Below are 26,155 nucleotides of genomic sequence, written 5' to 3' on the forward strand. Positions count from 1 at the left end.
TTCCTAGTAAATCAAAGCATTAAACTTTAATTACACAAACTGATTTCAATTTTCAAATATCTGCTGCTACATTCATAGAAGCTCTATCAACAAAAAATGAGTCATTCCTACGACAAAACAAATTTTGATTGAGCAAAGAAAAATAAAGGAACCTATGGACTACTATAATTTGGCAACGTCGTTATGCAAGTAGCGCCACCATTTTTCTCTCCCTCCATCTTTCTATATATTTCCCTCCAAATTCCCTCTTGAACCCTACAAATTAACACCCAAAATGCTTCAATAAAAAATCAAATTAACGTGAAAATAAAAGCTAAACAAGAAAAATGATTTGAGAAAAGAACAGGGGCAAAAATCACAAAACAAAGATATAACACCAACCATCAAATATGATGATAGGAGCATATAGCACAACCAATTCCTTAAATTCAATACAGCAAGAAAAATGAAGTAATCCTAATTGTTAAATGTCACGTCCCGAATTTTTATTACTCAAAAACATTATTTAAGCCTGTAATTTAGGTCCATTTTTTTTTTTTTTACACATACAAATATCTATTACACTTGAGTAATAGAAATACAATAACACATGTTTTCTCTCTCAATGAATATTACAATGACAACCATACATGCCAATCTCCTACTGTGCTACAAATAAATAAATACAAATACAAAATTCACTTCATTTACATCTACTATGAAGTTATACAAATGGACTCAAGAACTCTATAAATCTTCAATAAAATAATCTAAACTTTCTTCCTGTAAAAAGATAAAACAAGAACGGGATGAGCACTAATGCCCAATAGGAATCTCATAGCTCTAAATCAATAACTAACACACAGATATAAATGATCATGCATGCAGGGCGATACCATACAGTAGGGCGACATTTCATAATCTCAAAATATCATATGAAAGGTATCTTTTTCTCAAAAACTATTGAAATACTTCTAAGAAAAACCTTCAGCCATTAAAATCATCCCTTAACTTTAGAAAACCATAGATCCTTGTGAAACAACCATATTTAAGAAACAACATCATTTAAAGGTTATTAACCAATTCCCAAAATATTTCTCGTTCAATTTTCCATTTTTAATACTTCTCTTTTCCTTTCATTCTTCTTTTCTACTCCTCGTTTTCAATTTAAAACCCCATAACTTCAAGTTTAGGTTCCTTTTTGACTTGCCAACAATTCTCCTGTACTCAATTCACACCGTTAATTACACCCACAAAGTTTCATTTCAAGATAACACAATATTAATAACCCCTTCAATCCAATCCTTTATTTAATTATAGAACAACGCTCACAATTTACTTTTATTAACACAACTACTTCATTAAGTTTACCATCATGGTCTATAATTCCCACATCCATTTTTGGTTTCCATTATTTACAAATAATGCCTATGCATGTTTCCTCTTTGAACCAAACTACACATCAATATGAAATTTCACAAATTCATCACAAGCAACAAATAACATCATCAACTCAACACACTTCTCAACACATAGCCCAACACAATCCACCTTTTGCCGACTTACTACAGCGGGATAGCGGGCACCCAATTCATTTTCGAAAACCAACCATTTTTGTAATTAATTTCCATGTTCTGAAGAGAATTCTCACAAAGTATATATAGTTATACTTTTTCCTCAACACAAAAGTAAATGTAAATGCAATGCTATGCCAAGGGTAATCAATGAGGAAAAATATTCAGTTCAATACATTGTTTCAAAATCGCCATGTTCTCAACATTATCATGTGATTTCATCAATTTCAAACTTCCAATATTAATTCAATAGGGGCGGTAAATACGACACTGGTAATCCCTAGGCTAGTGTCTGCAAGTAGGCTCAACAAGCACTATCATTTTCACCGGTGTTAACCGGAAGGCTCGACACCTATCCGCGCGGCTTTCGAGTCTTTCACCCTGGAGACTCAGACCAACTTATCAAAGGAATTTATATAAATAGAAGATTACCATTCTTGCAAACACATTATGGAATTTATAATCAATCACTTCGATTTCAAGATAGAAAGGAATTGTATGGACATCTTTCACATTTTTCCAAAAATCCCTGAATGTCTAGGGTTTTCACCATAAACCAAACATTTCTCATCCCCATAAAGAGACCCCATTAAATCATTCTCTTGATTTTAATAACCAAGCAAACCCACAAGTATTTAGTAAAATGATTTGGGATTAAACTCATTTTTGAAAACTCCACATTTTAGGTCACAAAAATCAAAATCAACATAGTCAATACAATTCCACATAATCACCACAATTCAACATATCTTAACTCAACACCACTAATTATAATTCAAAGTGTACTAAATTTTCATTTTATCATTTCATCCCAAGACTCATGTTATCCATATCATTAACTAATCTTTTTTCCCAAGTTTCATTTCATATCATAGCATAATTTACAATATCCATAAATAAGGTCCAATCGCTAATTTTTAACATGATTTTCAAACACTTCCAAAATTCAATTAAACTTGTATATATACAATTCAATACCTCAATTTCATGATTCTACTTTCAATTTGGGCAAACTCATTATTTATCATCATGAATTAACTTAGGGTTTTCAAGAAAAATCTCGAATTTTAAAAAAAAATTCAAACTTCTTAAACATTTACTTTTTGTTCCAATCTTCCCATTTATTATACACCCTAAGTCCATAATCCATAATCCATAATCTAAACCCAATAATAGAACCCCAACATTTCAAACCCTAACCCCAAAATTTCACGATTAACACTATATGCTCAAAATGTAGATTTTGCATTTATATACTCCAAAATACCATAAATCTATCTATTAATGTAAGTATTGAAGGAGAACTAGGACCCCTACCTCAAGAATGAAGCAAACTAGCGAAGCTTTGATGAGAATCCATCACAAATCCGAGCCTCAATCGGTTGAAAATGTTGATCTTCTCTTGTTCTCCATCCTTGATGCAAGATCCATGATGGATTTGTTGATTAAAGTGGAGGAAATCAAGGTTTTTAGGGTTAGGTTTTCGGACCTAGAATGAGAGGAAAGAAGAGAGGAAAAGAAAATGTAAGAAATGATCTAAAAATCACGTTTTTGAAGCTGCTGAATCGCACAGTCCCGCACGTGCGCCGCTTTTTCCGCTTGTGCGGACCTGCTTCCAGCACAGATATGAAAACTTCAAACGGGTATAACTCTCTCATCCGGACTTCGTTTTAGGTCGTTCTTGTGTCCAAATTGAAGCCCCGGAAATAAGCTTTCCAATGGTTCTAGCCTCACATCCAAATACAAAGTGTGGAAAAAGAAAAAGGCAAAAAGAGTGACGGCTGATCATAGGCAAATTGTTCGAATTAAAGTTTTTGGTCCAATCTTTCTCTACCATCATGTTACCACCTCAATCGATGCCCCAAAATTAAAAAAAAAAATGATGTTCCAAACATCACCCAATGATCCTCAATTATAATATTTAAAGTTCAATTATTAACCCATCAATATCAAGAGTCCGACAACCATACAAGTTTTAAGGTGACGGGCACCACTATACATCAATCCAATGTGAATTTAAAATCCGAGTCATTATATTAAAAAACACTAATATCATGGAGAGGATTAAATGAACTTTTCCGAAAAAGTTAGTCATTCCACAAATAGCATCATATAACTATACTTGATATCAAGCTTGTTAAAAATAGAGAAAGTCCGTCATTCCACAAATAGCATCATATAACCATCCTTGAGATCAAGCTTGTTAAAAATAGAGAATAAGAATGGACTACAAAGCCAAAGAGTCATAACAGAACTCCCAAAAATTTGAAAGGATCAAAGGCCATGTTTGATTCACAAAACTAATAGTAAAGGTATTAATAATCTCATCAAATTAGTGTGGTATTTACTATCCAATTAGATTAGTAGGATAAATTATCCCCTTGTTCATTGTTTGATTTGCATTGGATAAGAAAATATATAAATGTAGAATTACAACTATATTTATTTGCTTTTCTAATCTTACCCTCCATCAATGTTTCTTCACAATCTTTACTTTATCAAAATTTCTTCACAAACGTGGTTTTGAAAAAAATTATAAATAAATAAATAAAAGGAAAATAAAAATACAAAAGCCATGTTTGGTTTTTTTTAAATATAAATTAATTTGATAAAATAAATATCAAAAAATATTTTCAAATTTTTAAAAATTATTTTTGGCCTTCTAAAATATAAAATTATAGAAAAATAATAAAGACTGGTTTGGCTTATCCTATATAAGTCAAAAAGTCAAAAAGTTACTCCAAAATCCAAAAATATATCACTATTCACCAAAAAAAAAATAAAAAAAAATCAATTTTCTTCAAAATCACTATTCACCGAATTGATGTGTGCGGCAGTGCTGTGTGCGGCAGTAGAGGAAAAAGAAATGATTGGGTGTGGTTTTTACACACACCGTTGTTCGTCCCATGGAGGTCATCACGGGTCCCGTTTTGATAATCTGAACCGTTCAATATGTAGAAATCGTCAAGTACTATGTCTGCAAAAAATCAAATTGATCGGATATCGATAACTATATGATCAAATCAGTTATGTACAACAAATGGATGGTGTTATAATTAATGATTGAAAAATAAATAAATCTGATCAGATAGCTATCGATATCCGATTAACGTGATTTTTTATAGGTACATAGTGTTCGACGAGTTACACACATTGAACGGTTCAGATTATTAAAATGGGACCCATGATGACCCCCACGGGCCAAACAAAACCGTCCAGTGCTTTGTACAAAAATTAGCCAATAATTTCCAACCCCAATTCACTCCAGCCGGTTGTACGACTGGGGCCCACCTCTCTTTAATCATCTCTTACACACTTTTTTTATATAATTTTTTAATACACATTTTTCTATAAAAAGTCAAAAAATTAACCCAAACCTCCATATTTTTTTCTCAACTTTTTTAGTCCAAAAAGACAAAAAGTGCACTTTTTTAGGACACCCCAAACCAGCCCTAAGGGTTTTAATTTTTAATCAAAGGTAAAAGAGTCTTTTTATTTTATTTCCCAGCTCAGGATATATAATCCCACCCTTATCCCATTACTAATAATCCTACAAATTTGTTAGATTAATTATCCATTAGATTAATAATCTTAAAACAAACGCAAAAGTACTGGGCCCACGGATTAATAATCTCAATCCCATACTCTAATCCTGTCAATTAAACATACCCAAAGGGATAAAATATTTAGAGAGCAAAGAGGAGGTCCATATGTAAGCTATACTAGCAGCATTTTTCTTAGAATTCCATTTGGCAATCAATAAATATTTTAGTAGAAAATAATAGATAAATGGCTGTCACAAGCTCTAAACTACAAATTACATCAAAATCCACAAACAAAAAGCTGAAAACTGAATCTAGTTTCGTTAATACTATATGCAAAAAATTAAGAAATATGATATAGTCCAAGATTTTTTTAAAATAATTGGGTAAATTACACTGACCTATCTATTGAGGCTTTTGACAAGATGGAGACATCCCCACAAGTTTAAATGACACTGACCTCTCTCTGCCACCTAATTACAAATCACAATCACCCCTCCATCATTGGTTTGAACCATCGTGCATCATCACCCAAGTCTATAACCATCTCCAAACAAAACATTTTATGATTCTCACTCTACTCTCTGTCCTTACTCTAAACTCTCACCCACTAGCATATTTCTCTCCCACATATCTCAAGTTAGATCAAAATTCCAAATCTACATTCCTTAGACTATTGCATCAAAATTTCAAATTTTGTATCACTAACATTCATAATTTCTAACAAACTGTGAAGCTCATGCCAAAAATTTGAAAATTCAATATTCCATACCTACCATGTCCAAACTGTTGCACCAAAAAAAACTTACAAAGAAATCTTGTTTAAAAGTGGAATTTTCATGTATCATTGAAAAAGTTCATGATATGAACTAGTTAATCACATGCCAAAACTAAACCATCAATTGGGGATCCATTACCATAACTTCTAAAGAAAAGAAATGTGAATGGTTTCTACAATCCATTACAACAACAATTTTTTTTTTTAGGAGGTGATCTTATCCTTGCACCAAATGATAAAGTAATTACTAGACAATTATTGATGGGAAATAACAATGAAACACAAAAGTCATTAATCAAGTTAAGTAGAAGCTAAATTGTTTTTACTTTTCCCTTCTTTTTTATACTTACATATAGAAGATAATCGCATGTTATCTAGGATGAAATTAATCCACTCCACACGCACTTCATCAAGTTCAAATTCCATGCAAGTCTTCTTCCCATTAAACTACAAGAGGTCATTAAGAACCAATTAGTAAATGAAAGGTCATTCGTAAATAATTAGTAAACAACTACTAAAATTGATCTTACGTTTGTTTTGCTTAGGATGCTTTGATCTCTAATAAGGTCTTTCATGTACCTCATTACATAAAATCCACATTCCACGCTTGTCAATTGTTGTGGGCACTACATACAAATAATGTGCTTTTTATTAGAAAACTACATATAACAATTATACTCAAGATGAATCATCATTAACATTAAATATATAGCTCAAAAAAAAAAAAACTATATTGATTACCTCAACTACTTGCCAAATTGGCTTTCTATTCATCCCTTTAGTTATTCCATAAATCCAAAGACCACTTTATAAAAAGAACAAAGATTAGTACATTATAATTAGAATAGCTCTATTGCAAAGAAATGTACAAAAGTAATAAACTTCCATGTTTATTATAATTTTTAAACTTGTGTTGATTTCACCATGATAAAATGAATCAAGATAGTACACTATCATCGATGATAGATCAATGACTAATAATACCTAATGGTACCTAAAATTGAACAAATCACAAATATGAGCTCAACAAGTAATTATTTTTCAAACACGTGAAATAAATAACACTACGACAATTACCCAATATTATAAGGAAAAAATATTAGTTGGTTAGGCTTGGCATCATCTAATCTTCTAGCAATCAATGTTGATTTTGAATTTCCACCAGTCTAACATTTCCCACTAACAACATATGGGGTAACAAATTCAAATCTTCTGTCCAAATTCGACGTTTTTAACACTTGATGGAAATGACTAATAAAAGAAGAAATAATTGTCATAAGAAACTTTGTGATTGATAAAAACCTCAGCTTCTCACAAAGCATGTAATAATTTAGTCTTACCTTATGTACAACATGATGCATGTAATGGATAGCTCTTTCATTTGACATACACACTCCATGTCTACTCTTTGAAGTTGTACACTGATCTCCTTCCCAAATATGTCCTTCTCTAGTGGAATGTTAATGGCTTCATCATACTTGAAATGCTCGACCAATGATTCAAAAGCATGTATGGACTCCAATTTTTTTTCAAAATCAACATTTTTTGAATTTCTCTAAGTTTAGAAAATTCCCAATGCAAAAATATGTCAATTTCAGTGCAAGAAAATGTAACAACACCACTAGAAAAGATAGTTGTACCTCATTGCCGACCAATGAAGCAAAAGCTGGAATGCACTCCAAACGTTTTTCACAATCAACATCTTTTAAAGCTCCCTAAATTTGAAATGTTACAATGCAAAAATACACAGGTCAATTTTAGTTGAAGGAAAATATAGTAACACTTCTAGAAAAGATATTTGTACCTCATTGTTGACCAATGTGAATTTTTTGGGCCAAGCCACCTGACATCCTATTGCCTCTCCAACAATAGTCATCTCTTCCGGGATAGGAATGGGAAGAGGGGCATATCTTTAACTATAGCAACATCAAAAGACACTCATACATTGAATTTCCCCAATGGTACCGTGTGAATAACTTCTTGAGGTCCAGTTCTTTCATACATCGTACCATGGGCAACAATGTTTTCAAGAGATCCCACCACTAGTTTGCATGGTTTGCTCTGTAAGAAATAAAAATAAAATAAAATAATTGTTATTACAACTAAGGATTCAATTCATAATTTACAAAATAATAGAACTTAAAATTGAAATAAAAACAATATACCTTTCTACTATTTAGCTTGAAAACTAGAGGTTTGATATTCTTCTTAGGATTTGGAGGTCTAATATTTTGCTTAGGATTTGAAGATGACGTGTCATTCTTGAAAAGCAGCCTACTTTCCTTTGAGTTAGGAACAAGTTGTGGATTGCCTATATTATCGCTTTTCAAGGTGTTTGAGTTTGCATCATCAAATTGCGATGTTTGGGGTCTTTGTTGTGCCATTGTATTGATTTGAGCTTGCATTTGTAACAAGATTGACTCAAAAGATTTCAACTTCTCTTCACAAATTGAACGATTTCCACGTCTAGGAACGTGGAAGTACTGTTTGGTGTGATAAAATTTCCTACACCCCTTACCCGCCCCGAATGTTCAACCATACCCAATGCCATGGTAAGGATGTCGGTGCTTCCTTGGGTGGACAAACTCCCATCCATTGTTTGTTTGGTCAACTCATCCTATAGTATACAATGATATATAAGATGAATGAACAATATTGTTTCAATATAAAATCATTATGATAAGTGCACGGAGGTTACAATTTTTGCAACTTGTTGCATAATTTTCACATCATCACACTCTCCTTTTATTTTGATGAGCCTTCTTCCATAGAACGCTCCTATCCAAATTCTCACTTGATCAAGTCTTTTGTTTCTATCAATCAAACATAAAATTAGAAATAGTCATACCAAATTTTGAATGTATATTAAATTACAAAATCTACAAATACTTACAAGTTCTTCTTGAAACCGAGCATAGCCCTTTCGACCAAGCCTATGGTTATATATACTTCTGCTTTGCCTCGCTCTCTGAATATTACTTTGTACCTTTTAAATTATAACACAAAATTAAATTCAATTGTATAACATTAAATATCCACTAACAAAATAAGTAAATCGTTCTGACATGTACCTCAAATTTTTCTGTCAGTCTATCCCTCATAAATGAATTCCAATGTCTTTGTTCAATAAAAGGATAAATTTCTGGGGGTATTGAAAGGAACTTAGGATTTGACTTGTATTGACGGATGTGCTTGCTAAGGTATTTTTTGAATGTCCTCCATTTCTCTCCAATTGAAGACAAAGTCTTCTTTTTTCTACTTGGATCCACATTGTATGCTGACTGAGCAATTAAGAAATGAAGTTATAAACAAAAAATTTAAGTGAAATTAAAAGTATGTAGACATATGAGGCCTACTTACCTCCACACAACTCCACAATTTCTCTTTCAATTCTTTTGGAATCTTATGCCAATCTTTATAGACTATTGGGACCATTGTTCGAGCCAAAACTCCACGACAGCTCGGGTATTGTACGTCCCCTATCGGTTGACCCAACTCATTATAGTGAATGATTTTTTGCACACCATAACTTTCATCCTTTATGATCCCTGGTAGGGTTGTTGAACCTCTACCTTTCCCTTTTTTCGATTTTGTTGGTGACAACCTTGCATCCTCTTCGTAAGATGAATCCATCTGTGTCATGAAATTGGAAGAAAATCACATTAGCACACTATTAGATTATGAAAATAAAGAAAAGAAAAGAAAACTATTGAATAATGCAAAGCCATCCACAAATATAAATAGAAAAAAGCAACAATCTCGTACATTCTTAGATACAAATAAACAAAAATGAGATTCACTTCATTTTATCATAAAGACAGAATAGACTTAACTTGTTCCCACTCGAAAGGAACAAGGACCAAAAAGCAAAAGAAAAGTAAAAATATATCCACTCAACAATGCATAAGTTCAATGTTACATCCAACACAAAAAATAGAAAAATATATCATGTATTATCAACCCACGTTCCCTTACAGTCTCCTCGCATGTAAGATGACATAGACTCATCAACTTCATCAAATGATTCAACTTCTGGCAATACATTTATTAATCCATGATGCTGTATGGAACAATCATTGAGCTCATCATCCCTTTCACAAGGATATTGTCTTTGAGGAGGTTCCAGCACAATTGACCATCTCGGATCAAGTTGATCTTCTACATAAAAAACTTGTTTCGATTGGGAAGCCAAAATGAAATAATCAGATTTGTGGCCTATCCTTCCAAGCTCAACTAATGTAAAACCAAGTTCATCCACTTTAATTCCCTTCTTGTTGTCAACCAATCACACTAGAATACAAGAATCTTGAACATATGATAATCAAGCTACCATATCTCAACAATAACCCCATAAAAACTCATTTCTGCGAACACAGGACTCTTATCTTTGTAGATTGAAACTTGCGTTGCTGTCACCACTAAACTAACTCCATTGTTCTGATTGACTCATAAATTATTGCAGTTTTTGTTGTAATAACGACAACTATTAATGACATAGCCATAACATTTTGTAACATCAAAACGAGATCCTTGTGCCACTTCAAGGTATTTGAGATATTATTCTGGGCATTTAATTCATCTGAAACCTAATATACGGCTGAACTGTTAGCAATAAGTTTATTAGTGATATACAAGAAGTAAAAAATACACATTTAATTGTTTCAATACCTTTTCACGTAGCCAATAAATAAATGTGTTATTGTGTTGAATTTGTAACCATTTCTAACTTTTTGATTGATAAGGATATTCTAGCTTCAAAAAAGCCATATTCTCCCTATCATAAAATTATAGATAAGTAAAATATGATCAGTTAGCAAATACATCACAACTATTGTGAGACAATACAGTTGTCACAAAAATGGAGACGAGTAGTTCTTACTCAATGTAAGGTTGAACAACACTTTGTGTTTTCAAACACATAACGATGTGCTTGCTCCCATTCTTCACGATCAACAACAACAACATGACAAACTGGTAAAGCCCTTCCAATTTTTGTATCATTATCAACTGTCATGTTCCTAGTAGGAGGAATCTCAATTATATCCACTCCAAATAAGTACTCTGCACAAAACTCAACAGCTTCTTCTACAATATAACTTTCAGCAATGCAACCTTATGGAAAATTACGATTACAAACATACCCTTTTAACACATTCATGAACCTCTCAAATTGGTACATCCATCTAAAGTGAATCAATCCACAAAGTTTCACTTCTCTAACAAGATGCACTATCAAATGAACCATGATATCAAAAAATGATGGTGGAAAGAATTTTCAAGTACACATGATGTGATCACAAGATCTTAATGAATTTCATCTAATTTTGACACATCCACCACTTTGCTTCAAATAGCATTGAAAAAGAAACATAATCTCATAATGGCATATCTCACATGCTTAGGCAACACGGATCGTATTGCCATAGGTAATAATTGTTGCATCAATATATGACAATCATGTGACTTCAAACCATAAAGTTTCAAATCTTGCATTAATACATGACTAATAAAATTTGAAGAGTATCCTTCTAGAACCTTGAGTACGAACAATTGTGTACATAAAATAATGAAAAGAATTATTTGGCTTACCAATCAACGAAGTAGAGACCATGTATATATAATATATTCATGATACAATTTAAGAAATAATATACACGAAGCAAGATTCCTATAATCACAATAATTCCTATTCTAATTTCCATATTCAAACATAATATTTGATTTCTATATTAAACACTCCCTCTCAAGCTAGCTTGAAGATATTCAACAAGCGTAGCTTGTCAATGGAAGACTGGAGCAAAGTTGGTCCCCCAGATTTTGTGAACATATCTGCCAACTACTAAGAAGAAAAGATAAAGGATGGACGCACAACGCCAATCCGAACCTTTTCTCGAATGAAATGTATGTCAACCTCGATATGCTTGGTACGCTTATGAAGTACAGAATTAGAGGAAAATATTATGGAAGATTTGTTATCACAAAATAAAAAGGAAGGAACAGTCTCCTCAAAACCTAACTCTGCCAGAATAGAGCAAATCCAAAGAATCTCACATGTCCCATGTGCCATAGCCCAATACTCAGCCTCTACAAAAGACTTAGAAACCACCGCTTGCTTCTTACTTTTCCATGAGATAAGATGATCACCATAGAAAGTACAGAAGCCAGAAGTGGAATGCCAATCAGTCCTAGATCCTGCGTAGTCTGCATCGGTGAAACAGGAGAGCCCAGATTGGAGACCAGCGGTAAAGAACAATCCCAAACCAAGAGAAGCTTTTAAATACCTCAAAATATGATGAACTGCGTCAAGGTGCTCTTTACGAGGTTCATGCACTGCAAATGTCAAATCAGGTCTAGCGTTGGTCAAATAAATGTGGTGTCCAACAAGACGTTGATACATGTCTGGGTCATCCAACAACTCACCGGACTCTAATGTGAGTTTGACATTAGGATCCATAGAAGTAAAAGCAGGTTTACACCCTAACATACCAATATCCTAAAAGCAAGTCAAGAGTGTACTTTCTTTGAGATAAGGAGATCCCCTCCCTTGAGCGAGCCACCTCAATTTCCAAAAAATATTTGAGACATCCCAAATCCTTAATATCAAAAGTTTAGCCCAAGTCCTTCTTTACTTGACCAATGACGATAGAGTCATCACCTGTGAGAATAATATCATCCACATAAACTAACAAGACTATACACTGACCTGCAAAATTCCAGTGAATGAAACAAGTATGATTGGAGTGGCACTGAACAAAGCCCGTAGATATAATAACAGAACTGAAGCAACCAAATCATGCCCATGGAGACTGTTTCAGACCATACAAGGATTTGCGTAACCGGCACACTTTCCCCAAATACTCCTCCTCAGCCCGAAAACCAGATAGAGAAGACATAAATTGTCTCAAGATCTCCATGGAGAAATGCATTCTTGACATCAAGCTAATCAAGAGGCCAAGAATGAGATACTGCAAGAGAGATAAAGAGACGTACAAAAGTAAGCCTGGTGACAGGGGCAAAAGTGGTACCAAAATCCTTGTCAGGAATCTGTGTGAAACCTTTGGCCACCAAGCGGGCTTTGTAACGGTCAACTGAGCCATCAGTGAGGTACTTTATAGTGAACATCCATTTGCAACCAACTGTTCTTTCCCCAGGAAGTAAAGATACAAGATCCCAAGTGTGATTTTGTTCTAAGGCCGCCGTCTCAGTCTGCATAGCCGCTACCCATTTGAGATTTTGAAAGGCCTCAGATACAGAACGAGAAATGGACTCCGACTCAAGCTTGCCAAGAAAAGAACAGTAAGAAAGGGAAACCATGTCATAGAAAAGATACTAGGAAATAGGATGATGAGTACTACTCAAATAACTCAAACGATTTGGAGGATGTCGATCCCAATGTGGGTTACGACGAAAAGGTGGAGGAGAAGCTAAAGGAGAAGAGATACCTACTTAAAGATCGGAGAGATGGCAAAGGGGGCTAAATGTGTGGGTAACAGGAGTATACTTGCAATGGAGGAGGAAACGAAGGTGGAGAAGGAGGAAAGGGGACAGCCTCATTCTCAACCTCATCTAAAATGGTCACCGGGCAAACAGTGGAAGTAACAAGTAAAGGAGCCTGCAAAGATGGGTTAGTACTAACGAAAGGAAGATCCTCACAAAACGTAACATCCAAAGTGTGGTGAAAGTGACGAGACACAGGGTCATAACACCTATATCCTTTGCACATGGAAGAGTACCCTCAGAAGAAACAACGAATAGATTTGTCATTTAACTTTGTGCAAGTGGGACTCCGATTTTGAATAAAACAGGCACACCCAAAGACACAAGGTAAGACTGGAAACAGAGTGGTGGTGGGCATAAGGGTATGAAACGGAGTGAGTCCATGCAACACACGACTAGGGGTCCTATTAATGAGGTAAACAGCAATAAGGACAGCTATGTTCCACGGACTCAGGTGCGGGTATTGGGTGCGGGGTGCGTATCTGGGGGTCGGACACTTCAAAATTAAAAATTAAGGATACATAGATATGGATCCAAATGTGGATACGGGTACAGAGATACGTTAAATAGTTATTTTAAATATATATTTATTATATAAAAATGAGTTAAATAGTTATTTTTTAAATATATTTATTATATGAAGATGAGTTAAAAAAAGTTGACCTAATAATTTTTTTTTATAAATAAAATCAAACATATGGATAAGTCATATAATAACCCATGTTATTGTTGAATAGAGTTTGCTAACAGGCCCAAATATTTTATTTACTTATTTGGATCCAACCCATTAAGATTTATTATGATACAAACCAGCCAATAGGTGTAAATTTTTTCTTTATTTTTTTGGGTCCAGCCCATTATAGTTTAAAATATTAATTTATGATACAAATCAGTGCCCGAACCTCTTATTTATTTATTTGGGTCCAGCCCATTAAGATTTATAATATTTACTAGCCAATAGCCCAAGCCTTTTATTTATTTATTAGGTCCAGCCCACAAGCCTTTTATTTATTTATTAGGTCCAGCCATTAGGGTTTGATACAAACAGCAGCAGCAGCTTTGACATGTCTGTCTCACACGCACAGCATCCAGCCATTAGGGTTTGATACAAACAGAAGCAGCAGCTTTGACATGTCTGTCTCACACGCACAGCAACAACACAATGGGCCTGTCTCCTCTTCGCTTCTCTCTCACACGCATAGCAACACGATGGGTCTATCTCTTCTCTTCTCTTCTCTTCTCTTCTCTTACACATGCACAGCACGATCGAAAGAGATATCGAGGGAGAGAAGGAGATCGTGATAGAGAGAGAAGGAGATCGAAACAGAGAAGAAGATTGAAAGACACGATCAAGATCTTGAATCCATACATCAATGTAAGTATCTCAACCTTCTTCCTTTTTGATTAGCCGTGTCCGAGAGAGGAGAGGCAAATCTGACACAGATCCCACACCCGCACCCGTGTCGTGTTGTGTCGACACGGGTACTTCGTCCCAAAGTGCCGAGTCCATGTAACATAGAAGGACAGCCCTATGCCAATAAGACTTAGGAACACCCATACCTTGAAGAAGACACTGGACAACAGACATAATACATGGCTAGCAGAATCCCGATCCGGATCGTAGGATCTTATGATTGTACGATCCAGTTGGGCCAAACAATCCGAATCACACTAGGATCTTAAATTTAGTAGAATCTTAAAGTCACTACGATCTTAGTCATCAAAAGATGTAGAATCGCATATGATCCCGATTCTACTTTGATCTCAATCCTACTAATTTTTTTTGTTACTATCTATTTCTTATATATATGTGTATATCGATACAAAAAATTTGACTATAAACGCATTTTTCAAATGTCTTCTCTAATTTATGTTAACATAGAATATACATTATATCAAATTTATCAATTTTCTTTTATCTTTTTAAAATTATGTAACAAAATTTATCACTATTGATAATTTTTCATTTTATTTTGCATTAAAAGTAGGATCTTATGATTCTCAATCCGATTCTACAATCTGATCCATTAGTCCCTCCCAACGATCCTACCTGGGATCCCAATTTTAACAACCTTGACATAATATGATGGTCATTGCATTCAGCAACACCATTTTTTTCAGGGATCTGAGGACAAGTTGTTGAAGAATACCGGGTTAATTAAGATGGGAACGAAATACATTAGAAATATATTCCCCACCATTATCAACAGATAGTCTTAACAACTGCATGAAACTGAGTTTTAACCATCTATAAAAATTGGACAAAAAGGGAAAGACATCAAACCTACAACGAATTAGATAAACCTAAGTGCACCTAGTGTGATTATCAATAAAAGTCACATAATATTTATGACCAAAAAAATAAGTGATAGGGAAGGGCCCCAGACATCAGAATGTACAAGATCAAAAACACTAGGAGCACGAGTCATATGAGGAATATAGCTATTATAGGTATGCTTAGACAACTCACAAACCATACAATAAAACTTAAAATCTTTGCAAGCTTTATCAAATGAAGGAACAAGTTGACATAAATACTGAAAATTAACATGACCCATACGAGCGTACCATAATTCTAAAGTTTGAATATTAAAAACACAAGACATGGAAGCAGGCAAAACAGAGGCCTGAAAACTAGCTAAGGAAGAAGAGGAAGGCTCGTCCGGTGAATCCCCAAAGTAGTACAACCCATCACGCTCATAGCCCTTGCCAAAAATCCTCTTCGAACTCAGGCCCTATAAAAGATAAAAGGAGGGTAGAAGATAATAGCACAATTAAATTGTGTGGCAAAACGACTGACAGATAAGAGATTTTATGCAAAATTTGAAACTTGTAAAACAGATGATACAGTAACAGTAGGGGATAACGACACTACACCCTTATGACGAACAGAGAATAACGAACCATCAACAAGACACAGATTGGGTAATAGTAGTAGGGACTGACAAAGAAAGAAAGGAAAACTCACCCGTCATATGATCATTAGCCCCAAAATCCAGAACCCATGAGGGACTAGCACACCGAACATGGAAAGCAGTAGAAATACTTGTTGCAAGGGTGGCAACAGTGGTAGATGAGAGGTTAGGAGAACTGGCAGTAACAGATCCAAGCTAAGACTAAAGCTGACCAATCTGAGTCTGTAACTCCTGTAAATTAGGGAAATGAGGAGACCCAGAAGCAGGAGTAGCAGAATCCACTAGAGCCGTAGTACGAGGGGTGCCAGCACCACAGGGGCGAAAGGAACGTTGCCTCAACTCAGGATGCAGTTTGAAGCAACGAGCCTTAACATGACCAGAAACGCCACAATAATAAATAACTGAACCAGTAGAACCCAAGAACCAAAAGTGTGATGAGAAAGAGAAAAATCAGAACTAATTGGAACAGGCTAGGTGGGTATATCAGCAAATGATGGATCAGTCATGGTGGAAGAAGAGGGGCTAAAAGACATAAACATAGCAACACAATCCAGAAAAAATAAGACGCCAAAAAAAAAAACTCAACAGCTTATCTAAATAGATGTTGCCGAATAAACTCAGTAGCCCAAAAGAATAAAAGGACAAACAAAGGGACTTAATACATCAGTCCAATCACCCCAACAAGGGGAAAAGAACAGCCACAGACCACCTAAAGAAGGCCTACTGAGGTCAAGACAAGGAAGGAAAGGGGCTGTGAAGGCTAGGTTGAGGCTGGACTAAGATTGTCGGAGGGAGAAAAGGAGTTGGAAAGGGCTGTCGGAGGCTAGAGAGAAGGGAAAAAGAAAGAAAAAAGGCAGTCAGTAGTGATGGGTGGTTGAGAAAGAGACGGTTAGGGAGGCTCTGATACCAAAAAATAGGAAAGCCCAGACCACATTTCTCCTTAAAACTCAGGTATTAAGGAAAGGGAAACTAAAACCTTATAATTAGCACAGATGGGGCAACTTCAGGCAATATGGGACAAATTCCAACACACCCTCCTGAACCACAATATACACTAGCCGGACAAACGACACACCAGTCACAGGCCCAACCAACCTTTGATACCCAATTAAATGAAGAGAATTATTTGGCTCACCAATCAACTAGGTAAAGGTCCTGTATATATAATATATTCATGATATAGTTTCGGAAACAATATACACAAGGTAAGATTCCTAAAATCAAAATAATTCCTATTCTAATTTCCATATTCAAACATAATATTTTGATTTCTATATTCAACATGCAAACCTTTCTTTTCCCCTCACTTAGACGATGTATAACAAGTCAGAGGCAAGTACGTTCTTTTCTCTCCAATTTGTGGTGCCAAATCTTTATGTAAACCCATGTCCACAAGATCTAGGCGAGAATTAATTCCATCCTTTGTTTTTCCTAGAATATGAAGCAATGTGCCAACGATGCCGACACACATTCTTCTCAATGTGCATAAAATCCAAGGTATGTCGAACATGCAAGTATTTCCAATATTTAAGATCAAAGAATATCGACTTCTTCCAACAATTTGTAGTGCCAACATCCAATGATTTTTTATTCTTCTTTCCCATTTAGGTATAATCCCTTCAACTTTCTCAAGTATCTGCTTTCCACTTAATGATAATGGAAGCAATCCAAAATCCTGTTCACCATTAAAACCCTTCTTTTGCTTTCAATGTGGATGGTAGCATGGAAGAAATTTTATGTGGTTTGCATGTGTTCTTCTTAACGCATTTCAATATATGGGAATGCGTTCCATCATTGCAAATTGGACACACATAATATACCTTCACAGAACAACTACTAAAATTGCCATATGCTGGAAAGTCACTTATCGTCCATAATAATACAACCTTCAACCTAAAGTGTTGTTGTCAGTAAGCATCGTAAGCTTCAATGCCTACTTCCCATAACATCTTCAAATCATCAATCAATGGTGCCAAGAAAACATCAATATCATTACTAGGTTATTGTGGACCTGATATCAACAATGATAATACTATAAATTCTCTCTTCATATACAACCATGGTGGAAGATTGTAGGTAACCATTATGACTGGCCAATAACTATACCTACTGCTCAAGAACCCACGTGGATTTATTCCATCTGCAAAAATAGCTAGCCGAAGGTTCCTTGGCTCTGTAGCGAAATCTGGCCACTTGTGGTCTACTAACTTCTATGATAGAGATTCTATTGGGTGATTTAGTTTGCCATCAAAATCTCTTTGGTGAGTATGCCATGTCAAGTACTTTGCTATTTGTGTTGATTGGAATATCCTTCGAAATCTCAGGATAGGCGAGACGTACCATAAAACTTTTGCTGGCACACCCTTTCTTGTTTCAGTTGATTTCTTCTTTAACTTCCGTCTTGATGTTTTACATGTCGGACAAGAATTTGCATCTTTGTCCTTTCTATAGAGTATTCAATCATAGGGACATGCATATATTTTCTTGTGTCTCATTCCCATTGCAGCAAAGGTCTTTCCAACCTCGTACATGGATACTGGTATTTCATTATTGATTGGTAGTATGTCACCCAACAATGTGAGTATATCTGAAAAACCCGTCTGAGACAACCCACTACTAGCTTTGAAGTTAAACAGTTTGACTAATGCAGATAACTTCGTAAACTTTGTGCAACCAAGATACAATGGTTTTTCGGCATCTTCAAGCAATTTTTTAAACTCTTCAAGATCAGTTGTACAATGATTGCATGCATCTTGAACCATTTCTATTGTTTCATGTACATCGCCTAAGGGAGACGGTTAAATTGTTGATCAAAAACATCTTGTGCAAATGTTGTTGCCCCACTAGTGGCTACTTCTTCTCCATGCCATATCCACTTGAAGTAACTTTGATCAATGCCATTAACAAATAGATGATTTCTAATCTCTTAAACAAGTTCACATACACTACATGGACATCATATGGATTGAAGATCATTCGCATAAATCATAGTCTTTTGATCTTCTATCGTTGAGAATCCAAGATTTATCCATTTTGAATGAATTTTAGTAAAACCTATTATGGCAGGCCTTTTTTCAAAGTTCTTTTAAACCAATATCACAAAGCTTGATACAATAATGTTGATAAAACAATATATCTGGGTTTTCAATAGGTTCAACCGCAACCTCTACCAGTAACCCACACAACAAATATAACATATCCGAGTTTTCAGTAGGCTCACCCTAAACCTCTAACACCACTATGGGTTTTCAGTAGACTCACCCCTAACCTCATCGTGTGTGTGACTGTCTACATGTATATATATATCAACGTGAAAGAGATACACCTGCTCATCAACCTGTGTCGCATGCAACAACTCCTCTTCACTACCCACAGACTCCCTGATTCACATGTACTAATTTGCTAAAGTGTCAAACATTTAATCAATAAAAGCACTTAAATAATAATGAAGAAAAGTTTAAATTGAGTAAGTAGAAAAGTTTGTTTACCTATTGACACGACCTTGCCCGTTGATAAATTCAACTTCATATAAAACAATGACATCATGATTAGCTCAAGCAATCAAGGGCACCAATTCTCTCTATAAACTTGGAGTGACAAAAATATAATCAATCAAGTCAACCAAAAAACTATCTATTTATTAAACAAAAAGAAGTGAAGCTATGATGAGTACTTATAATCTATTATCAGAATCTTACGATTTGCGATTCGCGATTCGCGATTCGATTCACAATTTTTGCAAAATCAATACGAATCTTTGAATGAATCTATTTCGGAAGTGAATCTCTAGTGACTTGCACGATTCACAATCGATTCACAATTCAATATACTTTTTACAATTCATGCAATTCTTGAAACTACCGTATCTGACATATTTTTGACTCTTTGGCTCCGTTTGGTAAGCCTCTCAAATTATAGTTCCACCCATTGATTTGAGTGTGGTGTTTGTTTTGAATTTTCAAATCATAATTCTACACCCATTTCTCAAAACTCAATTCAAAGCATAATCATTATTTTTCAAAACTCATAACCAAACACATAATTTAAAATTCTTTTCAAAACTCAATTCAAATCAATATTTTAATTTTTTAAATATTTTAAATATTTAAATATTTTAATTTTGTTAAGATTTTAAATATTTTAATATGTAAATATGTTACCATTTTTTTAAATTTTTAATTTTTTAAATATTTTTAAATATTTTAATTTTTAAATGTTACGATTTTAATTTTTTAAATTTTAAAATATTTTATAAAAATAAATTCAAACTCTATTTTATAAAAATATTTTTAAATATTTTAGTTTTTTTGTTTTGTATTTGGTTACGGTTTGAGTGTAGAGTTGTAAAAATAGTATGAAGTTTCGAATTATGTGTTTGGTTATGAGTTTTAAAAATAATTTCTTAATTGAGTTTAGTTTTATGTGTTTAGTTACGATTTGAGTGTAGAGTTGTTTTTAAATTTAAAATATTAAAGTTTTGAATTATTAAATTTTTTAAATATTTAAATTATTTAAATTTTTTGAATATTTATTTTAATTTTTTACTTATTAAATTTTTTAGATTATTTAAATGATTTAAATATTTATGATTTAAATTTTTTGAATATTTATTTTCAAAAACAATTATTTCCTTTGTAGTATTTTCAATTAAAAAATTGATTAATGTTATTTTCTGTTAATAATAAATTTTTTTAATTGAATTTTAAAAAGAGTTTGGTTATGAGTATTGATCAGAATTTTCAATAGTATGAAAGTAGTATTTTTGTTATGAGTTATAACAATTTGAATTAAGTTTTGAAAACTCTTTCCAAAACTCATAACCAAACAAATTTTCTTACTTTACATGTCAAATCAAACTTTCAAAACTCAATTCAACACTCTATTCAAAAATCATAACCAAATAAATTTTCTACACTCAAATCATAATTTCAAGACACACAAACTCAAAATACAACTCATATTCTCAAATTATAGTTAGAAAGTCTTACCAAACGAAGCCTTTATTTCTCTATCTTTTTCTTGAAAATGACATAATACAACTTCTCATAGCGTTTAGCACCAAAATAGCCAACATATATATGATTTGTTGTTATTTTAATGATCATAGAGTTTTCAATAGAATCTAATCAGATTCAGTTATACCCAACATGTTGTTAACCTTTCTTCTCATTTTTTTCCTTTAAAAAATCATAATATATCTTTTAAAAATGTTTAAGATTAAAGTAATGTACACCATAAATTATCTATGGCTATTTTATTGAATTAAATATAGCTGAATATTATATGAGTGAGGTTAGTTATACATTTTAAAATATTTTAGACTTTAAAATAAAAGATCTTAAATAATGTTTTCTTATTATTTGGTCATTGTTACTTGGAAAAATACATATGCTTATTGTCCAAATATTATCGTTGTCAAATTATTATTACTTCGGAAATTGAGATTTTGTCTTTAGTTTATATTAAGAATGATTGATAAGAAAAATCTAAAAACGGAAAAAGGTAAAATGCTGATCTTACATAGAAGTCTTTGTTAACTTCTTACCTATTAAATTACATAATTATCATTTAAAATAACATTTTCATTGATTTAAGTCTAAATATTTCATATTCATAAGATATACTTAACATTCAAGTGTGTAAATATATTTTTCTAAGTAATTTAGAAAAAGTGACCGAATTTTATGATTCACGATTCGATTCAATTCGTGACTCGGTACGAGACCAAAATCATTTCACTTTTTCTAAAAGACAAAATAGGCTAAAATAGTCAATAAGATGTCATATCAAATCCATAATCATTTCACTTTTTCTCTCACAAATATTACATCTAATTACAAAAAAATCCAACCCTCTTCCCAAACACAACTATTTTAGCCTACTAAAATAGCAAAAAAACTAAAATGGCCTGCTAAAATAGCCAACTTCCCAAATACCTCCTTATAACTAATTTCTACTTTGACATATATGCAGCAAAAAAGAGTTGAGTTTTTGGGTTTTGAATGGGAAGGATTTGTGGTGTGGCAATGTTTTTGTCTATTTTTGTTTTGATGTTATCAATGTTATATGGAGATATGGTGAGGTTTTTCTCCTTTTGCAAACCCAGGCACACAAATGAGAAACCATTTACTTAAAAATTTGATCTTTTTATTTACTTTTAGATTATTGAAAGAGGGCTATTTTTGGTGGCTGAGAAACTGAGCAAAAAGGAAGTCTAGATTTTGAACTTGACTTTCCACCCAAACTGATACTACTGACAGCTCAAACAAATCCACATACACATGTAACAAAACAATTCTCGTTACCATCCATTTGGTTTTTAAGAAAATATAGGCAAACCAAGTGTGGAGATGGGACAAAAACAGCTTCTAAATAATTTACTATTCCTTTTAAGTTATTGTAAAGAAATCATGTTGCTGGAAGAGGACGTCTATGCTGGGGCTGTGTGCTGCCAGCAAACAAGCTTGGGAAAAAGGACAAGTTTCTTTCTTTCATTTTCTAAGTGATCGACAAATAAATGGGTCTCAAAAATAGTTTTTGAGTTACGGATCTTGTATTAAATTCTCATTCATGAAGTAAATATGGCCTAATTATGCATTAAATTAGATCCAACGAACTTTATCTCAAGTTAGGGTCTTAACACTCAAAACCAACACAAAACTGAAATTGGAGAGCATAAAACTTGGCTATGGCAATCTACTAAACACCAATCAGTTGGGAATTTTCTAAAATTAAATACAAATTCTTTCACTCTGAAAATTTTATCCAATGTACTAGACTTATATGGGAATAACATATAAAAATTTAACAATTTTCTGAGAAGAGAAACTATTTCAAAAAATACAAAATCGTAAAATTTTTACGAGGAAAATCTGCACAGCACCCAATCCGAATGCCAATCGGTCCAAGAATTTTATAGAATTCATCTGTAAGAGTTTTGATCTAAAATTTTTAATAAGTTTATTATACTCATATATGAACCTTGTATAAAAACTTCATAAGCTTCTGAATTGTGAGACTATTTTTAAAAATTCATAAAGGTAAGATCTCTAATTCAAGAGATACAAATTGAAATTTCAGATCATCATAAACTAAAAGTTTTGTTTCAATCATCATAAACTATTCTACAAATGATCTTTTAAAATTAAAACAATTACTAACCACATGGTCCATTAAACCATTCAATTAATTTGTGAAATGCTTTAAAACTAAATTTCGGGTCATTACAATTTGATTCAATTGACATTGTAGGTATAATGTGAATTTACAAGAATAAAAAAGGCTGGAGGGAGAAGGGCTGCCCAACCAGAAACCAATAATGGAGTTATTCTGAAATATTATTTACATGTTTAACAAATCATAGCATAGTCTAACCACCTGATTAAGCTACAAATTCATTCCTCACAAAGTGATGATAGAATTAAACTACATCAACTTTCATTAATGCAATATATTCACTAAGAGCAATATTAACTTCCCAAGACAAAATATTGAAAAAATACTACAAGGGACAGCTTTCCAAGTTTTGTGGGATACATTTAGAAAGGGCTAGCCCATTCCAATGTAGCACATTAATAACTATGTCCAAACAAATATGTGTGAATACATGTCAGTCACTGTCATGAAAATTTACTGAGGTCATAACCTGGGAAAAACATGTGGTATGCAAGAAAAGCAACAGATTGAGAAAATCAAAAAGACATATCTCAATATTCAGGTTATTCAAAATGATGGAAAGCAGGAGATTAATGTGTTACTTTTATTCAGGTTAGCTTTTTATTTGTTTTCTATAATTTTTGAGCCAGGGGTATTTTCAATATTTATGGATTTTCTACACATGGGCTTTATTGATCACACATGGGTCATACTTTGGCTCAAGTCATGTTATTGGGTTTTAATATATCGCTTTTAGCAGTAAAAATCTTAAGTTTCAAATTTTAAAATCAAAATCCTCTTAAAGCCACCAAAAACATGTCTTGTTACCTCAACTCCTCCATATCATTACCATTCATACTTCCTGCCCACTAGCCACAAAAATGGGATTACAATAAGCCTCTAAAAAGAGTATTCCTACTGCTTCCATAGATCCATTTTGGCACCAAAACTCATAGAAGAGTGTTTCCTCACACTTGTCGACATCAACCTTCCTTTAAAACCTTGGCATTCAAGTTTGTATCGAATGAAAAAAATAAAAACTAGCAACAATTACCAAAAAAAACCCTAAGATTTGACCCTTATAACAAAATAAACCCGGAATTTTTAATTTTGTCAATTTAAACAATTTGCTTATTTTTGTTAACTAAAATCGACGAAAAAAATAGTATTTTAATTATTAAACTCAATATAAGTATATATAAAATGTCTAAAATACCCATTTTCATTAAGTTTAATGACTAAAATACTCATTTTTCCATCAATTTTACTTAATAGAAAAATGGTTCAGATTGAAAATAAATCAAAAGTTGAAGGTTTAAATTGACAAAATTAAAAAGTGAGGGTTTATTTTGCTACAATGGTCAAACCTTGAGGTTTTTTTGTAATTTCCCCTAAAAACTAATATAGAAGAAGAAGAAGAAGCAAAAATATAATATAGGATCTTACTTCTCAATCTCCTCAAATTTCAAGTAGTCCAAAGCCAATTGCAAGCGGCGTATTCGAGAAATTTTCAAGTCCCACCCTGTCATGCGTACATTCAAAATGTGTATTGTGAACTAAACATGCAATCCCTGAAGAGAGGGGGAGGGGGGGAATAAAAATAAAAATAAAAATAAAACATCAATAACAAGTAAATCTTAAAATAGGTATCAACAAAAAAACATATTTTAATTTTAGTTGTGTCTCTGACATGGACCTAGCCAAATAACTAATGCCCCTAAGAGCCCTATTATATAAAAAGGAAGGATATGTTTTTCCCAAAACTTCCAATCTCAGTAAATCTCTCAAACACCAAAGCTGATTAAACAATCATATCCAGCTTACCAGCAACCATCCAAGTACTCTTACTCAAGCTCCAGAATGTAGAGCAGGATTTTATTGATATTGGAATTACAATTTTAACAAGTAAAAGAAATTTCTATTATTCAAGATTCTGACTTTAAACTCACAAAGTAACAGTCAGTTTAGAAGTCTAATCACATCGAAACAGACAAAAAAAAAAATATCCTCAACAAGTAGTTCACCTTATATTCCATGCTAATTATAAAAATAAAAAGGAGCAATTACAAGCAGCCCAAAGTTGGAGATTACAATACCAGCAATTCAGAAAGCAATAATCAAACTTTTAACACAATGTTCTATGATTCTGAAACTAAGAATAATTAAACAATTGTAACATTGCCATTCACAATAACAAGGACAATTCGATTCATGATCAAAATACGAAGAATTCTGAGTAAATGAAACTATACAGTCCTTAATCTATAGAGTCCTTTAATTAAATCTAGAAAGAGATAGAAATCGAGCCAAGAGAAGGAAACCAAGCCCTAACCCGTAACCCTAGCAAGAAAAACTAAAAAATCTCCTCGTTTTGTTCAATCGATTAATGAAATAGAGAGTTAGAAATCGAATAAGAGAGATAAAATGCTTACCGATCGTGAATCTATCAAAATCTTCTACTCGAATTGGGGATAGAGAGAGTTAAACGACTACGTGATTTTCATCAATCAACCCACCATTGTTGCAAGAAGTCGCGGAGTCGAGAGTCGAGAGTCGAGAGTCGGAGTCGAGTAGAATCTATCAAAAAACTGTGATGGATAAGAACTGAAAATAACGAAACAATGGATGAATTGGGAGGTTGGTTAAAAGTTGGATTTTTGAATTTTTTTTTTTTTTTTTTTTGTGTAAAAATATGTAATGGATGATGTGATTTAA

The 26,155-nt window shown here is 33.2% G+C and overlaps 1 protein-coding gene across 30 annotated transcripts; it reads right to left on the reverse strand.

The window, feature by feature from the left end:
- LOC114261297 (uncharacterized) lies at positions 1-26,155 on the reverse strand. 30 transcript variants are annotated; one of them, XR_014366498.1, is made up of 15 exons: positions 25,873-26,155; positions 24,887-24,962; positions 9,234-9,506; positions 8,945-9,154; positions 8,767-8,859; positions 8,572-8,686; positions 8,039-8,490; positions 7,678-7,934; positions 7,514-7,588; positions 7,214-7,428; positions 6,615-6,678; positions 6,404-6,499; positions 6,224-6,320; positions 2,871-3,042; positions 1-255 (listed from the first exon to the last, which is right to left on the reverse strand). XR_014366498.1 is itself a non-coding variant. In XM_082924945.1 (14 exons), exons 8-14 carry the CDS (start codon positions 7,747-7,749, stop codon positions 182-184), a joined length of 693 nt encoding a protein of 230 aa, XP_082781071.1. In that variant the 5' UTR covers positions 7,750-7,934; positions 8,039-8,490; positions 8,572-8,686; positions 8,767-8,859; positions 8,945-9,154; positions 9,234-9,506; positions 24,887-24,962; positions 25,873-26,155; the 3' UTR covers positions 1-181. The 30 variants fall into 30 exon arrangements, 27 of the variants coding, with proteins under 27 accessions (XP_082781071.1, XP_082781074.1, XP_082781082.1 ...); XR_014366499.1 differs by lacking the exon at positions 1-255 and adding an exon at positions 464-762; XM_082924945.1 differs by lacking the exon at positions 2,871-3,042.

The sequence above is a fragment of the Camellia sinensis genome, chromosome 4 (assembly GCF_055761805.1).
Source record: "Camellia sinensis isolate YWXY chromosome 4, ASM5576180v1, whole genome shotgun sequence".
NCBI classification, from domain to species: domain Eukaryota; kingdom Viridiplantae; phylum Streptophyta; class Magnoliopsida; order Ericales; family Theaceae; genus Camellia; species Camellia sinensis.

Bases quoted from the DNA above. Each gene is read 5' to 3' on its own strand.
- LOC114261297 (XM_082924933.1), bottom strand. From the start codon at position 7,749: ATGACTATTGTTGGAGAGGCAATAGGATGTCAGGTGGCTTGGCCCAAA. The intron at 6,679-7,213 runs GTAAGACTAAAT...CTTTTTATAAAG, and splicing joins TGCATCATGTTGTACATAAG to TGGTCTTTGGATTTATGGAA. The intron at 4,531-6,223 runs GTAAGTATAAAA...GATTTTTTGCAG, and splicing joins CATGCGATTATCTTCTATAT to ACATAGTACTTGACGATTTC.